Raw genomic sequence first — 21,558 nt, 5'->3', positions numbered from 1 at the left:
ACTTTTTCAGAGTTCGTCATCTTCACTCGCTGTCTCTTCATCATCTGCTGCTGGGGCAGCGGGAGTGCCCTGCTGGTTCCGTGATGCATGTGCATCACTGCTTTGGCCATTTCTATTTTTCTGGAATGGCAGTTCTCGACGCGGCGGGAGAGGACTCGGCACTTTCTGTGCAGTCTGCTTCTTTCGAGATGCGGCTCTCGTTTTGGGCCGTTCCGCTGCCGGTCTGGCTCCGCCGAGATCATCGGGCTCGTCGTCGTCTGCAGTCTCGGAATGAGTCGGTGTGATCTCTCGTGAAGATGGAGAGTGCGCTTCACGGTTTCTGTGCTGCCGAGCGTTCGTAACACCGTCGACTTGCATCGTTTCGAATGCGTCGCTGTCGTCCGTCTCATCACCCGCGGGAGCCTCATCAGCGTGCCGCTTGCTCCGCCGTCCGGGGCCTGCTGGCTCTTCGTTTTTGATCAAGGACGAAATCTCCCGCAACGCGCTTGGATCGGCTTTTGCTGTTGACAAGACCCTCTGCATGTTCCGTATTTTAAGCTTCTTCTCATTGAGAAGCACAGTGAACTTCGACAACAATTGCTTCTCATGTTCCGCCTTGGCCTCCACTAGTTCGTCGATTTGTTTCTGCAGTGATTTCAACGCCTGGTCCTTCGATTTGAGCTGCCCCGAAAGCGTTTCGACGTTCTTGTACAGGTGGTCCCTCTGCTGGATGGCTTGCAGAGTCCACCCAAAAAGATCAACGTCATCAGTTTCTTCTGTTTGAGGTAATTCAATACTGCCTAGCTTTTGCGTGATATCCTCAACTTTGTTACGGAAGTTTATGGTCAACGTTGCATTGGGATCCTTCCCAGAGGTGGAACAGGCGACGTCGAGGTTGTTCTTCTGCGCATCACTGATCGTGTGTCCTTGCTTTAGGAGTAATGTGTGTGAGATAATGCTGGCCCAGTCATCGTCGGATCCATCATAGTTTCGCGCACGTAGCTTTCTGAGGCTGCGCTGTCTTACTACAAAAGAGTCAACAAGCGACAGTAGAGAGCCGCACACTGTGCTGTACCTTTGCCTGCGTACGCTGCATCTCCATCTGTAGCCAGCAGATCAAGATCAAGGTCATGTCCTCCTTCTTTGCGAGAGATCTTGACTAGGATGGGGTTTGCGCCGTTGTCGGCTTCAAGCCGGATCACCCAGCTTGAGTCGGCCATGGTTCATGCGTGCGGCAGCGCGACATGCTTGAGAGCCATTTACACGCGCCATGCAAGGCTGTAGAAACGCATGGGGACGATCGCGGTCGCCCTTCACCGTCGTGCAAAGACCACTGGGCGGACCGTCTGACATCGGCGCAGGCCAGATCCGCTGCCACAAACGAGCATCACACACCCGAGTCAGGGCACGCTAAACCGGATTGGGTACGCGTTTCGTGCCCAGCCTTCTCTTTCCCTGCGCGACTGTGTCCGTGGTGAAGCTCCACCTCGAAGCCAGAATCATCCATCACCAACCTCTCAGTACTGCCTGAGTGATGGTGAAGTGACTTCAAAGATAGAGCTAGGCTTTTGTGACCTCGAGACCTGATTCTTCTGACTCACCCGACCGCACGAGGTCGCCCAACTGCCTCCTACCGGCAGTATTTCCCCTCAACGGGGGCTCTCCTACCCGACGGACGTCGATCTCACCGACCTATTGTCCAACTTCTTCACGACCTCACGAACCGTCACGATTCCACGATTTTTCTGCGATTTTTGGCCGTAGTCTCGGAAATGTGTTGTCGGCAACACCGATGATCTACCCGGCCGATTGAAAAACTTTACTGTTTACGCACCAAACAACACCAAGCCATGGAACCGCTCACGCTGAGACCGCGCACTCCGGTAGAAAGTCCGGACGTCGAAAACTGGGAAGATGACTTTGAAAGTCTGGAGGAGGTCCATTTTCGCACGGCTTCCACCGCAACTTCGATCGTATCCGTTCCTCACACCAACCACCGCGACTCTGCCTCATCTCGTATGTCTATGCGATCGGAATCTAATCATGGAGATGAGAACTGGGACGTCTTGGTCGACGAACAAGCCTCGATAAAAGACGCAATAGCGCTGGCGAAGAGCAAAGGAATACCACTGCCGTCGAACGTGCCGCGATCTGCGTTAGAGGGCGGCACCATAAGACGGTTAAAAGGCAAGGAAATCAAGAAGGCCATCGCGGACGACTGGTCGGAAGATCTCGACCTGCCAGGTGCCGACATTCCTTTGAAGCTTGCAAAGCCAGATGATCGAGATCTATCGGACAGTTTGCGTCAGATCAGTGCAGCATTCAGAACATCCCCCAAAACACCAGAGACGAAAGATCTGCTCGATAAAACGATTCGATCACCAAAGTCCCGGACAGCGCCCACCCCCATCACACTCGACGCATTTCGTGATACTGAGGACGATGCAGACTTTGGTGACGTTGGAACAATCAAAGTTGCAAAGCAGAGATCGCCACAAAAGCCGCTCCTGTTCCAACAACCACCAACACCCACCAAGCCTGACACCGAGAATATCGAGGATGACCTCGAGATTCCAGGTGACGGACAGCTAAAACTATCAACCAGAAAGCCGGCGCCACAAACACCTCAGCAGGATGAAGATTTCGACCTCGAATGGGCTGAAGGGAGCTTAGGCACCAGACATGCCGGAACCAAAAGAGGTGGGCGGTCTGCTCGCAGTTCTTCGGCTTCTGCCCTTAGTCCAAGCGTGTCTAGTGCTTTTACTGCCGAAAGCGAAGACGAAGGGCTTGACGGACTAGTTCTCCCAGACGGGCCTATCAAATTCGAGGATAAGCTCAAACAAAGGCAGCAGGAGCATACGGTCGAAGAACCGAGAAGCGTTCCTCAGACCAGTCAGAACGTGAAGCATGTCTCTGGCAAGGATGACTTTTTCTCTGGGCTCGAAATTGGCGACGGAGAGGTGTTTGACGCAGCCAAACTGACGCTGAACCGAAACGTCAAACATAAAAGCACACGACCTACTAGTCCTACCAAGAGAACCACCACCACTCTGAACTTCACGACTAACAAGACCCAGGCGACGGTTTCCAGGTTGCCTAGATTTCAACCCGCCCATGACCGCCATGAACGTGCTCGGTCAAATCTGGAACCTGTCTCGGAAACAGGTGCAGCTATTTCCTCCTATCAACGACCAAACTCACGACTCGGCAACCACTCGACTCACCCATCGGTTTCAACCATTCCTACTCCTTCGACACCTTCAACTCCATCGACCCCTAGCAGACGACTTCTCCGTGGCACAGAATCAAGGCCCGATCTGCGCCATGAACAGCCAACCACGACGAACGCTCAACTCCTGCGCGCGAAGAGATCGATGCCAGCCATGCGCAACCTGAACTCCCCTACTAAACCGGCCTCATACGTTAGGCCACCTTCGCGACAGGATACAGGAAGCCGGCTAAACATACCGTCTCGTCCAAAAACACCCACTGACCGTTCCGAGTCTCGCATTGGAGATTCTAGGAAGACTGCGATACCATTCCTTCCTGCCGGGGCCTCGGCTGGCCAATCCCAACACATCAGCATCAAGACGACTGCTAGCCGGCACTACCGTGGGCAAGGGTCCGATGGTTCAGGAGACAGCATGTCTGCAGCTCAACGATCCCTGTCGCGGCTTGCAGGCTTGACCAGGCCTGAAACCCCTGGTCGCGGTCGGATCAATCTGACTCCAGCTGAACTGGCAGCTCAAGCCAAGAAGACCATTACAAAGCCTGCAAGGCGTCGAAATTATGGTGATGGAACTGAACTGGAAATATTCGACGATCTGCCAACATCTGCCACTCTTGAATCGAAGTTCACAAAGACCCCAGTTGGTCGCGGGGCGCCACGAAGTTTGAGAAGCAAGCTTGGCCTCTCCCATCTGAATCCTTCTACATCTTCGCTCTCCAGCACCCGTCGCGGAAGTGATACCCCTGTGCCTGCAACGCCCCTTTCACCTCTGAAAACCGATTGGCCTACCACAGCGGTGACCACAACTAATGTTCCTCGGTTTGCCCGAGATACCGCTGCATCCCGAATTGCTCGTGAGCAACGTCAAATCTCTACCACCTTCCAAAATATGCGGGGGGAGCCGTTGCAGCCAATTTCAACGAATTGGAAGTCGACCACGTCGACTCGCAACCCTCAAGGAAGCCTCAGGAAAAAGAAGCCCGACAAAGTCCAATTGAAGCCTCACCTTATCAAACCGATGGGCGGTGATGTGAACAGACCTAAAACGGAAAAGGGGATGCAGTACAACCCGCTCCTGTTTAGATGGGAAGGGAATGAGAACGCCCTGGCTCCATTTGATGTTCCAGATTTCCATCCTCGAGTTGGAAGTCCAGCCGGTCCAGGCCTTGCAAGCCCTGGAACTAAAGCCAACCTGGCATTGATCTCCAATGTCGGCTCCAGTGTAACAGGGGTGCAGGTTGTGGGAGGCATGGTTTTTGACCCATCTCAAATGCGATGGCTCAAAATTGCCGAGAACACTGATGGGACTGCACCGAATCTTCGAAGTGGAAGTGTCCAGATTGAGGAAGAGGAAGACGTCTTCGCCGGCCTCGAGGATCTCAAAGAGGAAGACGAGACGAGAAGTCGGAGCGGTACCATGCAGAAGGTCTCCGGCGGCTTCGGACATGGAGCAAGAGACTCATTCGGCGAGGGCGACGCCGGACACAGCAGTGGGGACGAATGGGGAGTGTGCGAAGAATTCGACGTTGGTCCTGAGTTCATCAGAAGACAAAGGAACGAGGAAGAGAGATGGCGTCGAAAGGTGGAGAAGTGGTTGAGAAGAGGCATGGAGATGGAAGAGGAAGAAGGTGATGATGGGAGAGGAGGTTGGAGATGGGCCATTCGAGACCTGGTCATGGCCCAAGGTGAAGCCCGAGAAGAATCTTGGGGTTGATTACCTTTTTGGGGCGAGGAGGTCGACTACTGGAGGGCTTTAATATTGGAATGGTCCTTGGGAGGGCTCTCCAGGGGGTAAGCCAACTCTCAATGGAGGAAATGGGAGAGAGATGTGGAAAGGAGTGACAGTACAGCAGCTTCTTCTTTTCCTTCTCTTCACGCCAGTGCCAACGAATTCTTTTTTCGGAGGGGTTGGACGGACACTGGCGGAGAGGGTTCTCTTCTTTCTACTATTTCTGATGGTGATGACTTAAAAATGCTTTATGATTTGATTCTTTTCCATTCTGTCTTTATCATTTTTCGCTAGATTAGCCTATTTTTTCACTTCTCCGCCTTTTTATCTTTGCGAACTTTTGATCTTGTCGGTGATTGCATAGAATTTGAAGCTCGGGGGAGGCATTCGGCTTTGGTGTACCATTTATTGAGCCCGGCTGGCTTCCATGTGAGTACTGCTTCGTTTGACATTATTGTTTGTTGTATCTTTGGATGTCAATCCAGGTACCTAAGGTTTGTAATTCGAATTCTGTCCCACTCTGGGTACTCGATGGGTGGTTACCAGGTAGGTAGGTACATTCCCTTCGTTTAACCTCCATGCTACCCTCACACTCGGACTTACAGCGACCTCAGTCCCCCTGCTGCTCTGTGGTGAAATGTCATTGCAATGAAGCTCATTCAATGCAGTGTCCCCGAGCAATTGGAAAGTGTGTTGCATGGTCCATGCAAGCCTGGTCCCTGGTGCTAGTATGCAAACTTTGATGCGTCTGAGTCTCTGGAATTGACTGCCTACCGCATACTTAAGGTAACTACAAATACAGTACTAGTACGTGTAGGTCTGACGAAAGCCTCCTCAAGGTAGGTAAGATAGGCCGCCAGCTCAGTTCCACAATGAACTTCATTTTTTTCTTATTCTTTTCAATTTTCTGTGCGATGGGGGTGGCGATGATAGAGGGACATATGAACCGTCTTTCCCTATCTTATGTTATTCCTTGCTCTTTTTCTTGGAGACGAAAGTGAGATGAAGGAATGGAGGGAACATGTACTGCCACTCAATTGACTCGTCATCTCAATGCATTGTTCTCGGTGATATACTGACTTGCATTGATCAGGAAGAGAAGAGAGAGGGGGATTGGATTGGGCGTTGTCCTCGATCGATGTGATGGCTTGGACGATGATAATGTGAAAAACAGCTGCAAATATTATCAATGACCGCGGGGGGAAGGGAAAGCAAATAGCCAGCAGAAGTAGAAAGATGTGTCCTTTGACGACTGTACATTTTAACTACGGCGTAGGTAGTTTGGAGTCTTTCCGGACCATGAAGGCTCCCCTTCGGCCATGAACAATGCAGTGTGTACACTTGACATGCTTGTCTGCCTCCGCTCCGCGCGCTGGAAGACAAAAAAACACACTTCTTTCAATATACACACACATTTGGGTTGAGTTTCTTCGTCTTGCTGCGAACCTTTGCTTCGGGAATTGCCGCAGATCTTTCCCTGCTCCATCAATATAAAACAACCTTGTTCCCCTTTCCAGAGTGACTAGGTCTAAGCGTTGTGGTAAGGGCTGTCGCTGTTACCAGGGTACAACTCCTCCTTCAGCAAAACGCCGAGCTCCTCGCGTAGAGGCTTAAGCTCTTCCAGGTATTCTTCGTATTGCTGAGTGTTCTCGACCTTGGCTTTGATGCCTGTTTTGTTTGAGACAGTTAGAACGTTTTGAACGATATCTTCTATTACTGAGCTTAAAGGACCATTGCGCACCTTCGAATATTCTCACGGCGGTGGGGAAGTCATTGACTCGTCGTGCGGCTCTCAGAGCAGCCGTGCAGACACCGGGCGAAGGGACGAGATCGTAGGCGAACGCGTTGTTCAGGTTCCGCTGCACAATAAATGTTAGAGACGGCCTGGCCGCGTTCCGGTGGTTTCCGCCTGTCATACCTGCAGCTCGAAAACGTCGTTGACAGCATCGAATTCCTTCTCATATCTGTGTAAATTGTCCACGTCAGTCAAGCTCCTACTCACTCAAAAGCCGTGGGTTTCTGAGCCGCGCCCGAGTGGAATCACGGCTTCTCGAACCCCCCAGGTGTATGCCATACCGAGCAGAGAATTCCTCGAAGGTTTCGTCTTCGTGGCCGGCGCTTCGCTGGATGGCGCTGGAGCTGAAAGGAGATCTGGCAGAGACGGCTTGAGCTGCGGCAGGAGCTCTCCTCAGCACTGGTTGTGCGCACGGTCTGAACAGAGTCGAGGTGGCAGGGCGGGCAGCGAAACGGAAGATAGCGAGGGAAGCCATTGCTGCGGGTTGCTCGGGACCTTGTCGTCAAAGGATGAAGCTCGATCGGAGGACTGAATGCAAGGGTGAGGTTGCAGTTGAAGTGCAGTTGGCAGTTATTGATGGTACCAATTCAAAGTCAGTCAAGTCAGTCCACTCTGGGCACTTGCACCCAACTGAGATTCGTGGAGCTAAAGCAAAAACGAACAGCTTCTGACTGGCTGAATCAGACCCGCGTCAGCCAAGACTCATAGCCGCCTGCCGCGCATATCGCCTTTGTGTCATTGGTCTGGTGCCTGGCGGTCCTGCCTGCAGTGCAGTGCCAGTGCCAGTGCAGTGGGATATGGATGCCGTCTGAGGACACTGCACTGGCAGCGGCCGTTCAGCTGTGCCTGGGTAGCATCAAGGCCTGCCTCTGGATGCATTTTTGAAAGAAGCTGAGATTAGGTTGCATTGAGTTTTGCGATTCAAACACGCATAACCTGTGCTGGCTCCCCGGATTCAGCAGGCGCTTGTCGTTTGCTAAACGAAACACGCGCGGCAATCGCTGTTTTGGGGTAAGCGGAAATTGAAAATAAGCTCACAGGCCAATAGGGATGCTCGGCATGTGGTGGAGCTTGGCATTTTGGCCTGATTTGCCTGCAGCGCCGAAAGGCCCGCGATGCCAGTGAGATCGCAGTTTGTAGGCGGCCAGTGTTCAGGGGAAAACACGTTGGGCACAATTTCACCTCAAAGTTCTCTCGCCTCTATTAATCCAATCTTCCGGCGTCAGTTGAACCCCATCCCGACCCTTTCATCCCGCACCTATAAACCTTCTAACCACTTCTTCACCTTCTCGTCTTCTACAGTCTCACTTTCTTTCGTCCATTCTACTTCTTTGTCTTTCTGTTACGCAGTCGCTCCTTTGGGCTTTCTTTCGGCGCCTTTAATTGAGCAGGGTCTCACCCGTCATCTCTTCAATCGCGTGCGTCCTGTCCGCGTATCTCGACAACATGGCCGACATCCTCAAGTACGTTTCGGTTCCTACGCTCGACCACCCCTTCGGCGTCCACCTATGGCCTGTCTTCGACAAGGCCTATACGGCCGTTATGGGCTATTCGGCGGACGACTTCGAATTTAAGGATGGGGTGACCCCTATGTCGACCCTCAAAGAGACGGCCATTGCCTTGATTGGATACTATGTTATAATCTTTGGCGGTCGAGAGTTGATGAAGCATCGCGCGCCATTTGTTCTCAAGGGCCCTTTTATTGTCCACAACTTGGTCTTGACCATAATCAGCGCTGTGCTGCTCGCACTTTTCACCGAACAACTTTTACCAACTCTGGTTCGAAGGGGTGTCTTCTATGCCATTTGCGACGTCAATGGAGGATGGACCAAGGAATTGGTTCTGCTGTACTATGTAAGATGAAATTGCAGTGTCTGCACATGCGTTGCGCCATTCTGACCTTGGCCAGATGACCTATCTCACCAAGTACCTCGAATTGGTTGACACACTCTTTCTGGTTCTCAAGAAGAAGCCTCTCACATTCCTTCACACCTACCACCATGGTGCGACTGCGTTGCTTTGCTACACCCAATTGATTGGTCACACGGCGGTTTCCTGGGTTCCAATCACATTGAACTTGCTTGTGCATGTGGTTATGTACTGGTAAGTCTTGAAGCGTGTCGATGTGCAGGCAGGACAATTTGGCTGATAAGCATTCACAGGTACTACTTCCAGGCCGCGCGTGGTATTCGGATCTGGTGGAAGAAATACATCACCATCCTTCAGATCACTCAATTCGTCATCGACCTCGGCTTCGTCTACTTTGCGTCGTACACCTACTTTGCCAACAGCTACTTCCCATGGGCGCCAAACATGGGCACCTGCGCCGGAGAAGAGTTTGCCGCCTTTGCTGGTATTGGCATCCTCAGCTCTTACCTTCTCCTCTTCGTCTCTTTCTACTTCGCCACGTATAGGAAACAGACTGTTTCTGGCCGCCCTAGAAGAAACACTGGAAAGGAGGCATTGATTGCCATGAAAGACGCTCCCCTACCAGACCCGCACAAAGTCTCAGACTCCGCAATTGCCACTGGACGATCGAACGGCGGACCGGTTACACGTTCGCGGAAGGCTTAGACGGTCGAAGTGGATGATCGTTTCAGCAATGAAATGTTCCGCTCATTAACCCGCGTCATTCGCCCTACGGAAAGTGGACTGACGGGCAGCAAGTTCCAAAGTTGGTCTGGGAAATTCCCGAGGCATGAACGGGGAGACGCCGGCGAGACGATAGAACCACCTCGGTGCGCGATACCGGTTTGCGAAGACCGAGGCCAAATCCAGGAAGGGGGCATGACTGCTGCAGCGCTCGCCACCCCGGGCGGGCCAGATGCTGCGTATACACTGTACAAATATGGGGAAAGATGAGAGTGTTGGTCCGCTGAGTGGGCTTCAGGTCCAAGTCCAGGATGCATGCGGATCATGCTCTCTTTCAGTTTTTCTAAATTGTGTGATTAGATGCATTTTTTCGTGTTTAGTGCACGAGTTAATGGTGAAAAGAAGAGGTGTCACATAGCTCAAGAATAAAAAGAATAAAATACTCAAATAGCTGAACAGATATAATCTCTCATCGCGGTATCGGTTTTCGTTCTATATGCAGCCTGGGTCTCCTGTCGCGCAGAATAAAGAGGGCAGAAGGTTCCCAGTTTGTACAATGCAAGTGCCAAACAATTGTCCGTTTCTATCCCACCCAACGTCTTGCGCTCTGGAAGAGGCGCTCCCATGGCCCGTACTCGCCCCATTCCGCGGCCTTGCCGTCAGGAATATAGCTACCAACTCCTTGCAGAACGGTGCGTTCGGGATGTGGCATCAGGGCAAGGACGCGGCCATCGTGGCTTCGCACGCCAGCAATACCCGCGGGGCTTCCGTTCGGATTGGCCGGGTAAGTGGTGGTGGGGGCGAGGGACTTGTTGTCGACGAAGCGGATCGGGGCGAGATGGCGGTCGGCAAAGTCTTGAGCCAACGAGGCGTCGAGGGCTTTGTTGCCTTGGGTGCTGGTGACAAAAGAGGCTCGGCCCTCGCCATGTGCAACGGCGATGGGCAAGCTGGAGCCGCTCATGCCGTGGAAGAAGACGCTGGGCGGCATGCCGGACTCGGACTCGGGCGGCGGGTCGGAGATCTTGACCATGGCGACACGGCCCTCGTACTGCTCGGACTCGTTGCGCTCGAAGCTGGGCCAGGCCTCGGCGCCGGGAATCAGCTCCTTCAGTTTGCTCAGAACCTGGCATCCGTTGCAGACGCCCAGGGTGAAGGTGTCCTTGCGGGCGAAAAAGTCGGCGAACTTGCGCCGCGTTGTCGGGTGGAACAGAATCGATTTCGCCCACCCCTGGCCGGCGCCGAGGCAGTCGCCAAAGCTGAATCCGCCCGCCAACGCGAGCCCTGTAAACGACGACAGGTCGTGGTCCACCCCAAGATGCGTCTGGTGCGGCTTCGGGTCCAGAATGTCCGACATGTGCACGTCCACCACCGTGAAGCCCGCAGCATCAAAGGCGAACGCCATCTCGGCCTGTCCGTTGGTTCCCTGGTCGCGGAGGACGGCCACCCGCGGCCGCGCGGTCGGTCGAACATAAGACAGCAAGCTCGTCTTGTACGTGTTGATGTTCTCCTTGGGGTTGAAGGTCAGGTTGTAGCTGATGCCCGGGTCGGCGTCGTTGAGGATGCCGGCGTATTCCGCATCAGCACAGGCTGGGTTGTCCCGCATCCGTTGAAGCCAGTATGACGTGTTGGACCATTTCTGCTGCAGCTCGCCGCGGGATGCACGATAGATCAGTTTGGCACCATGATAGATGGCCATGGACTGGCTACTCGATTTGGTTGAGACTCGCCCGATCTTGTGAATCAAGCCTGGCGGAGGGCCGCAGGTCGCGAAGCACGCCTTGAACCGGTTCTCATCTTCCTTCCGCACTTGGAATACAGCACCCAGTTCTTCATTGAATAGCGCCGAGATCACGTCTGGCGTGTTCGGTGTTGGGCAGATGTCATTGATCATGATCTCGATTCCACATCTGCCTGCGAATGCCATTTCCGCTAGTGTTGTGAATAGGCCGCCGTCGGAACGGTCGTGGTATGCCAGCACAAGCCCTTGCTCGTGCAGTTGCTGCGTCGCGTCGAAGAAGTCTTTGAATAGTCTTACCGAGCGGACGTCTGGTGCTTCGTCTCCAATTTGCTTAAAGGATTGGGCAAGGATCGATCCGCCGAGCGAGCGGTGTGCCAAACCCAAATCAACGAAGAATAGTGTGGACTCGCCCACTTCGCTATACCGGCGCAGCTGTGGTGTCCATGTCTTCTTGATGTCAAGAACCGGCGCGAATGCCGATATCACCAGAGACAGAGGGGCCGTAACTTCTTTCGCTTCTTTCGATTGTGGATCTTGCCATTTCATCTTCATTGACATCGAGTCTTTGCCCACGGGGATGGAGATGCCAAGGTCAGGGCAAAGATCCATCCCAAGAGCCTCTACCGCTTCGTAGATGCCGGCACCTTCGCCTGGATGGCTTGCGGCCGACATCCAGTTCGCGGAGAGCTTGACTTGGTGGAGACGGTCAGGCAGGTCCGCAGCTGTCAAATTCATCAAAGCCTCTGCCACGGCCATGCGAGCAGATGCGGTGGGAGAAATTAACGCGATAGTCGGTCTCTCACCCATGGCCATTGCCTCGCCAGTCTTGATTCCCGTGGTGAGCGAGGTGGCCGTGACGGAGACGTCGGCGACGGGGACCTGCCAAGGGCCAACCATCTGGTCTCTGGCGGTTAAGCCACCAACGGTCCTGTCTCCGATAGTGATCAAGAAAGACTTCGATCCAACCGCTGGCATCTGCAACACTCGGGTGATGGCTTCTTCGAGCAGGCCAGCGGTAGAGGCCTGCGGAACGTACATGCTCAGCGTTGTATCAAACGCTGGCAGGTCGACTTTCCTGGACGTCACGTCTCGGCTCATTTTGGGAGGCTTCCCGAAAAGCACCTCCATAGGAAGGTCAATCGGATCTTGCTGGCCATTCACCTTCGCAGGATGGTCGCGATCTGTCAGCTTGAGTTGTTGCCTTCTTGTGGCTCTTCCAACCACTGAGATCTTGCAGCGCTCACGGTTGGCAATGGACCTGAATTTGTTCATGCCTTCCTGAGCAACAGCCAGGACGTATCTTTCTTGAGCCTCACAGCACCATATCTGTAGTGGACTCATGCTTTTGTCTGCACAGTCGATATCACGAAGCTCGAACTCTGCTCCGAGATTGACGTCCTTGACCAGTTCCGGCAAGGCATTTGATAGTCCGCCGGCTCCCACATCGTGGATGAAGAGGATGGGATTATGTGAGCCCAATGCCGCACAGGCATTGATGACTTCTTGTGCCCTTCTCTGCATTTCAGGATTTCCTCGTTGGACGCTTGCGAAATCCAGTTCCGCAGACCCTTCTCCCGAGCTGACACTGGAGGCCGCGCCGCCGCCTAACCCAATGAGCATGGCCGGTCCCCCCATGACAATCAAGAATGCGCCATCCTTAACGATCTCAGGATCTTTCAGCGCAAGTTGGGGTCGCACCGTGCCAACACCGCCGGCGATCATGATGGGCTTGTGATAGCCTCTGATTTCGCTGGATTCCTTACCAGTCTTCATCTCGACAAGTAGTGTCCTAAAGTATCCGGCGGTGCATGGTCGGCCGAACTCATTATTGAAGGCCGCACTGCCAATTGGGGCTTCAAGCATGATGTCGAGACTGCTCGCAATATGGTAAGGCTTGCCATAGTCAAGTTCCCACGGCTGACGGTGCCCAGGAATCAGCAGGTCAGAAACACAGAATCCTGCCAAGCCAGCTTTCGGTTTCGAGCCTCGGCCGGTCGCTCCCTCGTCTCTGATTTCGCCACCAGAGCCAGTTGCAGCGCCCGGGAAGGGAGACACAGCAGTGGGATGGTTATGAGTCTCGACCTTGATAAGGAAGTCCACTTGCTCTTTCGTGGTTTTCCATTGTCCATTAAGGTCATCAGGGGCCCAGAGGCTGCCATGACTACCAGTCAGTACCGCTGCGTTGTCACTATAGGCGCTGATAGTCCCCTCTGGGTTGCGCTTGTGAGTATTACGGATCATCCCAAAGAGTGTGTTAGGCTTGCGCTGGCCATCAATTGTCCAGCTGGCGTTGAAGATCTTATGTCGACAATGCTCCGAATTGACTTGCGCGAACATGAACAGCTCGACGTCAGTGGGATTTCTCGGGACCGGACCGTCCCTGGAATATGCCTCTGCAAGGTATTGAATCTCCGACTCATCAAGCGCCAGTCCCAGTCGGGTATTCAGGTCCTGGAGTTTTTTGATGGGAGACTGACCATCGTTGTAGAGGTCATAGGTGACTAACTGGCCCGGCTCGTGGTGTAGGAAAAGTAGATCAAGGTTTGGTTCATCCTCTGAGATGGTTTCAGTCATTCGATCATGGAGAAAATCGAGAGCACGACCCTCTTCCAATGATTTGCCAGCTTCAAGTGATACAGTAATTTTCAGACCTCTCTCAATCCTGCCAACGACTTTGCGAAGCCCACAGACATGGGCAATACTCGTTGCTTTGGAACTCCAAGGAGAAATCGTCCCTGGCCTAGGTACAACGTGTAGCACTTTGGACGATGCACTGTCCTTTTCTGGGTCTTCCACATGTCGATCGTTCGTCAATAGCTTCTCCAGGAGTGCACGATGCTCAGGATCCAGAGGGGCGTTCAGTTCGACATAGTGAATGTACTGTCCCTGCACGTCGGTCGCGCCGATGAGGGATGCCAGGGCCTGGCGACGAAACTCGGAATAGGCCGAGCCGCCCGGAATGGTACAGACCTGAGACGACGCCATTGCGCAGGCGATTCCTTGTAAACAAGTCTTGTTGATTGTCGAGAAGTCCTGCCCAGTATCTAGAATATCGCCTGCCGCGACTGTGTACTCGGTTCGAGGCCGGGGCAAGTATTAAGGCTGACTGGTATGAGAAGTTCGAGTCTCTCAGTTGTCCATTGTCAGCCTATGCAGGGCTAGGGAGTGCTTGTGTGGCGTACACAAGGATAGGACACCATGGGGTTGTCCTCTCCAGTCATCATCTTCAGACGTCGTCGACTCATCCGTCGCGCGGAAAAAAGTTGTCGACGAAAAAGCACGACCCGCCCGCACTGGCAGCTTGGCATTGGCTGGAACGCAAAAGCCCGAGGCGCCTCTTAGTCATCCAGCACCGCTCGGGGTAGGGTAGAGCATACGGCCATTTGAAGAAGTCACTCAGCGACATCGCCTCTGTCCTGATCCTACTTTAAAACTTAAAGACTGTCGTTTGTAATTCGGTTCATGCTGTTTGCTCTCAGAAGACCAGGTCGGACCACAACATGCATATAACACCCTATTCGCTAAGCCGTGAGGTTATGATAACAATATCGCCGCGGGCAAGGAGTTCAAGTCACGTGTAAGGCTGCCAACTGTACACGTTGTACTATATGTACACCGGAGTGAGACGAGTGAGACAGGTGCTGCTGTGCTGCTAGGGGTCTCTGTGCCCGAATTCTGTGCGCTTAGGGGCTGTGGAGCACCCCTAGGAATAATTTCAAGGGATCGGCGAGCGCCTAGGGAGTCCTCGGGGACCCCCTTTAGGCGGCTTTGTCCAGTGCCCGTGAATAAACGGGGGTTATCCTCGGCACCGGAAGCCCCCAACATGCCCAGATCTTCGCATGTACTTGGACGATCCAATCTGCTGTGGCATCCATCATCCACCGCATCCGCATCCTCCATAAGCCATCATCCATCATCCAGCGTTCATCGTCCTATCTTGAGTGTCCACCTGTTCTGGTCTCGGCACCGCTTTCGCTCTCTTACAGTTTGTTTCCTCCAATCTACAGCTGACAGAACCGGCCTTGTGTTGGCAGTATTTACTCTATCTCTTCATTCGCATTACGCTCTCCTTGTTGCTCTGTGACCGTCCCGTGCTCCGTCTTTCTCGTGATCAGCGACCCTCATGCACTCGCCATTGAGTGTCCTAGACTCGTCCTCTCAGGCTCCTGTAATCGTCCAGTCGATTCGTACGCTTTGCAACCACTTCACGGGACCCACGCCCGACTGAGCACCACAAGACCTCACCTCCTGGCCACGAGGGCGAGGGAGCTTCTGATATCGCTTTGTACTTCAACGAGGGCGGGTCGTAAGACTGCCCAAATACCGGCACCATTCTCTCGTCAGAAGAAAACCCCGAATCTCTCCTCCACCACAGATCGCACTCGGCCCGTACTCGGCCTGACCTTCACGATCCTTCCTCGAACGTGCTGCCTCCGGTAGAAGACGAGAAGGGTGAGGGCTATCGGCGAGCCTCATACTCTTCGGGCACGGAATCCGACGACTTCTCCCTCTGGAGCGACACTGGGGATCTCGCAGAGCAGCTTACCAACGACGAAGACCCCTATCGGATAGAGCTCGATCCTCTAACACGGGAAGGTCAAAGGCTCACACACTCAGGCCACGGTGGGGGACGGAAGAAGAGAGTCAAGTTTCAAGCACAAACCCACCTCGAGCAGTCCGACGCTACTCTTGGTATAGACAAAGAGGCCATCTCTATTCCGGAACCTCCACCGAGGCATATTCCAAAAGCTGAGAGGCTGCTGGCCCTCATCATGTCTCCTGGGGAGCCTCAGACTGCCCGGGCCAAGGGCCTGGTTGGGAAGCCTTTACTGTAAGATTGACCTTGATATATACACATCAAGCCAACAAGCCGCTGATCACACGGATCCAGATACTTTACCAGTGTTTTTGTTTCTCTGGGTGTTTTCCTATTTGGCTACGACCAAGGCGTTATGTCTGGCATTATTACGTAGGTCCACTCCCTCTCGGTGCAGTGCCCACTAACTAATTATGATGAAAGTGGTCCTTTCTTTCGAGACTATTTTAATCAGCCTGGCTCTGCAGAGGTCGGGACTATGGTCGCCATTCTTGAGGTCGGCGCCCTCATCGCGTCGCTCTGCGTTGGTCGGATAGGCGACATCATTGGCCGGCGAAGGACTATTCTTTATGGCTCCATGATTTTCTTCGTTGGCGGTATGTGCCAAACTTTCGCCAACGGCATGCCAATGATGATGGTGGGGAGATTGATTGCTGGTTTTGGAGTCGGTGCCCTTTCCACGATCGTCCCTGTTTATCAATCGGAAATCAGTCCGCCCCATAACCGGGGCAAGTTGGCGTGCATTGAATTTACAGGCAACATTACCGGATATGCTGCAAGTGTTTGGGTCGATTACTTTTGCAGTTACATCGAAAGTGATTACTCGTGGAGAGTGCCTCTTTTGATGCAGTGTGTGATGGGGGCATTGCTCGGGTTTGGAAGTCTCATCATCTGCGAATCTCCAAGGTCAGTCGATTGTGTGAATAGGATTCTCCGGAGACTAACGTTTCACCCGCAGATGGCTTCTTGACAACGATCACGATGAAGAGGGTATCATCGTCATAGCCAATCTTTATGGCAAAGGGGACATTCACAACCCTAAAGCTCGACAGGAATATCGCGAAATCAAGATGAACGTCCTTCTCCAACGTCAGGAAGGGGAGCGGTCCTATAGCGACATGTTCAAGCGCTACTACAAGCGGGTCTTCATTGCCATGTCTGCCCAGGCTTTTGCTCAATTGAACGGTATCAATGTCATCTCCTACTATGCACCCCTTGTCTTTGAATCAGCGGGGTGGAGAGGACGAGATGCGATCCTAATGACGGGGATCAACGCGATTTCGTACCTCGCGTCTACGATTCCGCCGTGGTATTTGGTGGACAGATGGGGAAGAAGACCAATCCTCCTGTCTGGCGCGGTGGCCATGATAATTTCCCTTTCGCTGATATCTTACTTCATCTTCATCGATGTCCGGTGGACTCGTGTGTTGGTGGTCATCTTTGTCATGATCTACAACGCTGCCTTTGGTGCAAGCTGGGGACCAATTCCGTGGCTGTATCCCCCGGAGATTCTACCGCTCAGCATCAGGGCGAAAGGAGCGAGCTTGAGCACGGCCAGTAACTGGGCGTTCAACTTCTTGGTTGGTGAACTCACGCCCGTCCTGCAAGCGGCGATCAAGTGGAGATTGTATCTTCTCCATGCCTTCTTCTGCGCAGTCAGCTTCGTTCTTGGTGAGTCCATCCCTGCCCCAATGGGACCAGCCTGGCGGCTAACCCAAGTCTAGTATACTTTGTCTATCCAGAAACTGCGAACGTCCGGCTTGAGGATATGAACGCACTCTTTGGAGATGCTACATCGGCCATGCCGACACCATCGACCCATGCGGAGAGAGGATCTCTCGTCGGCGTTGGCTCGCCTTCTTCCATCGATATCAGAGGCGGTGCTTCTCGGCAGCCGGGCGCTTTCTCGGCCAACGATGCCATCCCCGGCTTAGATATTGATCCTCCCGATGTTCAGGTCGACGCCAATGGCAGGGCACAGAGAAGCCGCCAGAACAGTGAAGGACTCGGTGGCTGGATTGGACGCATGGTTTCGAGGTCGCAGCCGGACGGTAGCAGTCGAGGGCAGTACGGGAAGGTCGGACAGAGCGACGATTAAACAAGGGTGCCCAGCCAGCATTTTGTTGGAATTATGCCGGGCGTATAGACATAGATACGCGGAGACTGTCCGCATCCGTGGACAGGGGACCAGAACATGAGCGGATGGGTAGCAAATGTCTCTGGACACCAGTGCGGACATATACGAGCCTGCTGGCGCGAGCTGGTCAGGCCAAGGGTTATGAATATCCTCTGCATTTAACTGGACATATCAAGATACTGTTTAGGAGCATGATGTGAACTGTCTCGGTGGTGAGAGTGGTAGAAGCTGCGGTGCGCTAAGATACTGTGAGGCAGACGTTGTAGCGGTGGATGAGCAATCTGAGTAGATCAGGACAAAAGCCAACCTTGAATGGCTGAACTTGGACGACAAAGACACGATTCGGTTCCTCCTCCTCGCGTCCATCTCCAACCCACTTCAAGTTCCGCACCCTGAACTCCCTCTCACAACGCTACACTACCTTAACATTGTCTGGCTCTGAACTAAGGACAGCATCTCGGGCACTTGATACATTCAGCTACATAGGGCCGGGGCCAGACTGGGCTCCTTCTTCTCGATCTATTCTCTTGTCCTCACCGCCGAGTCCTTCTCCGCCGGACCCTCCCTCTCAAGTGCCGGCGCAATTGTCAACAACTGTGTAACCGCCCATCGCACCCTTCAGCCTTCTCGTCGCATCGGCTCCCGCACCATAACCACTTGTCTCTTGCTAATGAACTGCCTCAAATTTTGATCGAGAAGATCACCTCGAGGCCGGAGCGACCGAGTCCACTCCGACCCGCTACACCTCGACTTGCGCCGCCGACTGCTCTGTCCCCGGAACTTTCGCACGTTCATTCTGCTTTCCAAGAATAAGACTTGGAAGTGCCATAAAATACGGTGTCAGCGAGTCCAGTGGAAGATGTAATGGTCATTTGGCAGATTGTCCATGTGTCAAGCTGTTGAATTGAGCTGGTCTGGTTGACAAAACCGCCAGATCCGGCGATGGAAACATAGGATCGCTTTCGCGACAAGATGTCCCAAGGCACGATTGGAAAATCTTCGGAGATTCAGAAGACACCAAACATACAGAATCCTGCTGCCAGCCCTACCGCCTTCCCTACCGCCGTCTTAGATCGTCGTTTACACCATTTGCGCGAAGCGGTTCTCCCCAGACAACCCTATCTTCTATCCGTCCCGTCCGACGTTCCCTACCGACATAGTTCGCGCTTCGTCAATACCTGGTATGAGGGAACGCCTTTTAGTCCTCAAGAGGAGCAGATACAATACGTGAGCTTCCTTGCTCATCAGAGTGAGCACGAGGCGTTGTTGAAAGTGGAGGGTGGATGGGCGGACGAACAAGGAAACCCGATCGTAGAAGAGGTCTCCCCAAAGACACTTCCTGTTAGCGGGCGCAATACTCCTGCGGAGACTGCACGTCGAAAGAAGATCAGTCTGAAGGATTACAAGACCAAAGGTAGAAGTCCGCCCGAGTCAACTTCCCTGCGACGACCCCCGCAAGAGCCGCTCAGAGAGGCCAACGAGCAGCCCAAGGAGGAGCAATCTGCAGTCGACAACAAAGAAGTGGTGCAAGTGAAGAAGCAGGACACGGTTGATTCATCCAAGGTCGCTGTGGCTTCACAAGAATCTGTCTCTGGTTCTCCGATAGTTGGCCTTGACGGACCCAACTCTCCTCGGAGTCATCCTGAGATTCAGCAAGTGAGCCCTCCACCTGCAAGGCGGACTGAGCTTCAACCGCCTCCTGAAGATATAAAGGCAGAATCACCGGTTGTAACTTCGACCGTTATGTCGCAAGCTCGGGTGATGAAGATGCCGAGATTGTTGTCGCCAACACTACCGTCGCCGGAAGAAGAGAGTGGCTTGCCAGAATTACTGTCTCCTGTATTACCACCTTCACTTGCAAAGGCAATCTCGAGTCCCTCGGATACTACCTCTCCTGGAAGTCCTGTCCCTGCGCCACATCATCGCTCTGAGCCAGTTCGGTCTATCCTGGCCCGTGCTGATCTCGACGGCGATTTCCTTGCTGACAAGAATAAACTATCCGTGGCTGGAAGTCGCGTCCGCTCTGACAGCCAGCACTCCGCTAGAAGCTCGGCGCCTGGCAGTCCCAATGCTGGGAAGGTGTCGCTGGGGACGAAACACCTGTCCAAAGCCGGCATAAAGGCAGGCACGTCGCTGCAGAATGGAGCTCGAGCCAGCCCGGGCCCGAGGCAGAGACACACCATCATCCTCAAATACGGCAAGAAGAACCGGAAGCGAGTCGAATCACTTCTGAAACTTGCCCCACGCTCGAAGAAGGACGTGTCTAGACACGACGCAGTTGACGGTCAAGTCTCCTCCGAAGGGCCGTCAAAGAAAGAGACCAAGTCACATGAGTCTGCAGGTGCTCAACAGAGTGCCACGTCCAAGCCTCAGGCGAAAGCAGTCGAGAGCATCATGTCTGAAAAGAAGCGCAAAGCAGAAGATAGTCCGGGTCCGTCGTTGAAGAAGACAAGACTCACGAATTTGAGTAACGATGACGAAAGAAGACCGGCCACACCGACACCTTCAGCCGGCAAAACACCATTTGTGGGTCAGTCAAAGTCGGCGTTCTCGACACCCAAACGGGACGTTAAGGCTGCGGCAATGAAACGGATCGAGTCATCCGAGGGTTTAGATGTCCCCACTCCCTCAGCAGACCGAGTTCGAGTTTCTACGCCTCTGACCGTTCCTAAACCTTCCCCTAAGCCTTCTCCCCAGCCTCCGGTATCATCCCATGGTCGACCAGAAGAACGTCAGCAGTGGACGGACCTCAACGACAAGTTCTTCGCGCTGGGTCGGACACTGAAGCACGAGGGCTCTTCCTTGCTCTCACAGCCCGACGTCGAGTCCAGGTCAAACCAGTCCGCAAAAGCAATAATAACCTTGACAGAAGGCTTGATATGTTTCATGATCAACATTGCGGCGAACTCATACGTGCGTCCAGGTGCAGATCCTGGCTGGAGGTCAATAATTCTCTATCACATTTCCATTTACCGCGCATCCAGACCATTTTTGCATTTGCACGGCTTGGTTGTGCAGCTGGGTGCTGTTTGCCGGCAACAGATTCAGAAATACGACATGGAACGGTTGGCGCGTGATCCCCTCCCAGAGGATTATTGCAACTCGGCACCAACTCCTGGGAGTGATGGCAACACGAAGACAAACGAAGACAGTGTAAAATATAAAAAACGATACGTTGAATTCAAAGATGAGCTTGTCCACAATGCCCGCGAGCTGCAGACGGCGTGGCTTGATGGCTCCAGGTACCTCCCACTGGAAGTGTTGAGAAGGGAGTATCCCAAAACGTGGTCGAAGCGTATGGTAGACACCAGTTCCAGACTTCAAGAGAAACCCACACCTTCGAAGATCCCCAAGCATTTCTGTCTACCACTGGACCCCAATACTACGGCTTTCGAAGCCGCACGTTTTGCCGTTGCCTTTCTTGAGGAGTGGGCAGAGAAGGAGAAGATCGACTGGAAGACACGGATTGATTTGTAAATACGCATCGAGTGTGTCTCCTCGAATGGCTGGAAGAAGGTGCAGAAGCGTGTTTCCGAGACTTGGGCGCAAAATCCTTGAAGCAGAGACGATGAGCTTGCGGATACAGAGGAGTGGTGACGAGCACGTCCAGCGACGCACTACTTAGCAGGTTTGCTCATGATTGTATGATTCTTCGTCCTCGACGAAAACAAGATACCCAGTTCTTTAGTTGCTAGTTATTGAAAAATCGATGTGCTCTCAGTAGCTATCATATTTATCTACCTGTTGTACCGTAGGTACCGG

At 53.3% G+C, this 21,558-nt stretch overlaps 7 protein-coding genes across 7 annotated transcripts; 4 read left to right on the top strand and 3 right to left on the bottom strand.

Moving 5' to 3' along the window:
* Positions 1 to 6: 6 nt before the first annotated feature.
* HMPREF1120_03086 (uncharacterized protein) lies at positions 7 to 1,199 on the bottom strand (the record flags this gene model as incomplete). Its single annotated transcript, XM_009157140.1, has 2 exons — positions 7 to 1,004; positions 1,055 to 1,199. The coding sequence occupies 2 exons, from the start codon at positions 1,197 to 1,199 to the stop codon at positions 7 to 9; spliced, it is 1,143 nt and encodes a 380-aa protein (XP_009155388.1).
* A 266-nt stretch (positions 1,200 to 1,465) lies between these two features.
* Positions 1,466 to 5,289, top strand: HMPREF1120_03085 (uncharacterized protein). Its single transcript, XM_009157139.1, has one exon. The coding sequence runs from the start codon at positions 1,830 to 1,832 to the stop codon at positions 4,920 to 4,922; it is 3,093 nt and encodes a 1,030-aa protein (XP_009155387.1). The 5' UTR covers positions 1,466 to 1,829; the 3' UTR covers positions 4,923 to 5,289.
* Positions 5,290 to 5,814: 525 nt separating this feature from the next.
* Positions 5,815 to 7,678, bottom strand: HMPREF1120_03084 (cytochrome c oxidase subunit Va). The gene is made up of 4 exons (XM_009157138.1): positions 7,014 to 7,678; positions 6,856 to 6,901; positions 6,679 to 6,796; positions 5,815 to 6,605 (listed from the first exon to the last, which is right to left on the bottom strand). The coding sequence occupies exons 1-4, from the start codon at positions 7,205 to 7,207 to the stop codon at positions 6,466 to 6,468; spliced, it is 498 nt and encodes a 165-aa protein (XP_009155386.1). The 5' UTR covers positions 7,208 to 7,678; the 3' UTR covers positions 5,815 to 6,465.
* A 187-nt stretch (positions 7,679 to 7,865) lies between these two features.
* On the top strand, positions 7,866 to 9,804 carry HMPREF1120_03083 (fatty acid elongase 3). Its single transcript, XM_009157137.1, has 3 exons — positions 7,866 to 8,586; positions 8,642 to 8,835; positions 8,895 to 9,804. Exons 1-3 carry the CDS (start codon positions 8,179 to 8,181, stop codon positions 9,304 to 9,306), a joined length of 1,014 nt encoding a protein of 337 aa, XP_009155385.1. The 5' UTR covers positions 7,866 to 8,178; the 3' UTR covers positions 9,307 to 9,804.
* Positions 9,023 to 14,473, bottom strand: HMPREF1120_03082 (phosphoribosylformylglycinamidine synthase). Its single transcript, XM_009157136.1, has one exon. It carries the CDS (start codon positions 14,045 to 14,047, stop codon positions 9,908 to 9,910), a length of 4,140 nt encoding a protein of 1,379 aa, XP_009155384.1. The 5' UTR covers positions 14,048 to 14,473; the 3' UTR covers positions 9,023 to 9,907.
* Positions 14,474 to 15,185: 712 nt separating this feature from the next.
* Positions 15,186 to 17,757, top strand: HMPREF1120_03081 (MFS transporter, SP family, sugar:H+ symporter; the record flags this gene model as incomplete). The annotated part of the gene is made up of 6 exons (XM_009157135.1): positions 15,186 to 15,249; positions 15,407 to 15,893; positions 15,954 to 16,031; positions 16,083 to 16,565; positions 16,618 to 17,330; positions 17,384 to 17,757. 6 exons carry the CDS (start codon positions 15,186 to 15,188, stop codon positions 17,755 to 17,757), a joined length of 2,199 nt encoding a protein of 732 aa, XP_009155383.1.
* Positions 17,758 to 18,768: 1,011 nt separating this feature from the next.
* On the top strand, positions 18,769 to 21,273 carry HMPREF1120_03080 (uncharacterized protein; the record flags this gene model as incomplete). Its single annotated transcript, XM_009157134.1, has 1 exon — positions 18,769 to 21,273. One exon carries the CDS (start codon positions 18,769 to 18,771, stop codon positions 21,271 to 21,273), a length of 2,505 nt encoding a protein of 834 aa, XP_009155382.1.
* Between the last annotated feature and the right edge of the window lie 285 nt (positions 21,274 to 21,558).

This window comes from Exophiala dermatitidis (genome assembly GCF_000230625.1).
Source record: "Exophiala dermatitidis NIH/UT8656 unplaced genomic scaffold supercont1.3, whole genome shotgun sequence".
NCBI classification, from domain to species: Eukaryota; Fungi; Ascomycota; class Eurotiomycetes; order Chaetothyriales; family Herpotrichiellaceae; genus Exophiala; species Exophiala dermatitidis.
Note: the sequence above shows the minus strand (reverse complement) of the source record. Positions and strands in the feature narration are given on the sequence as shown.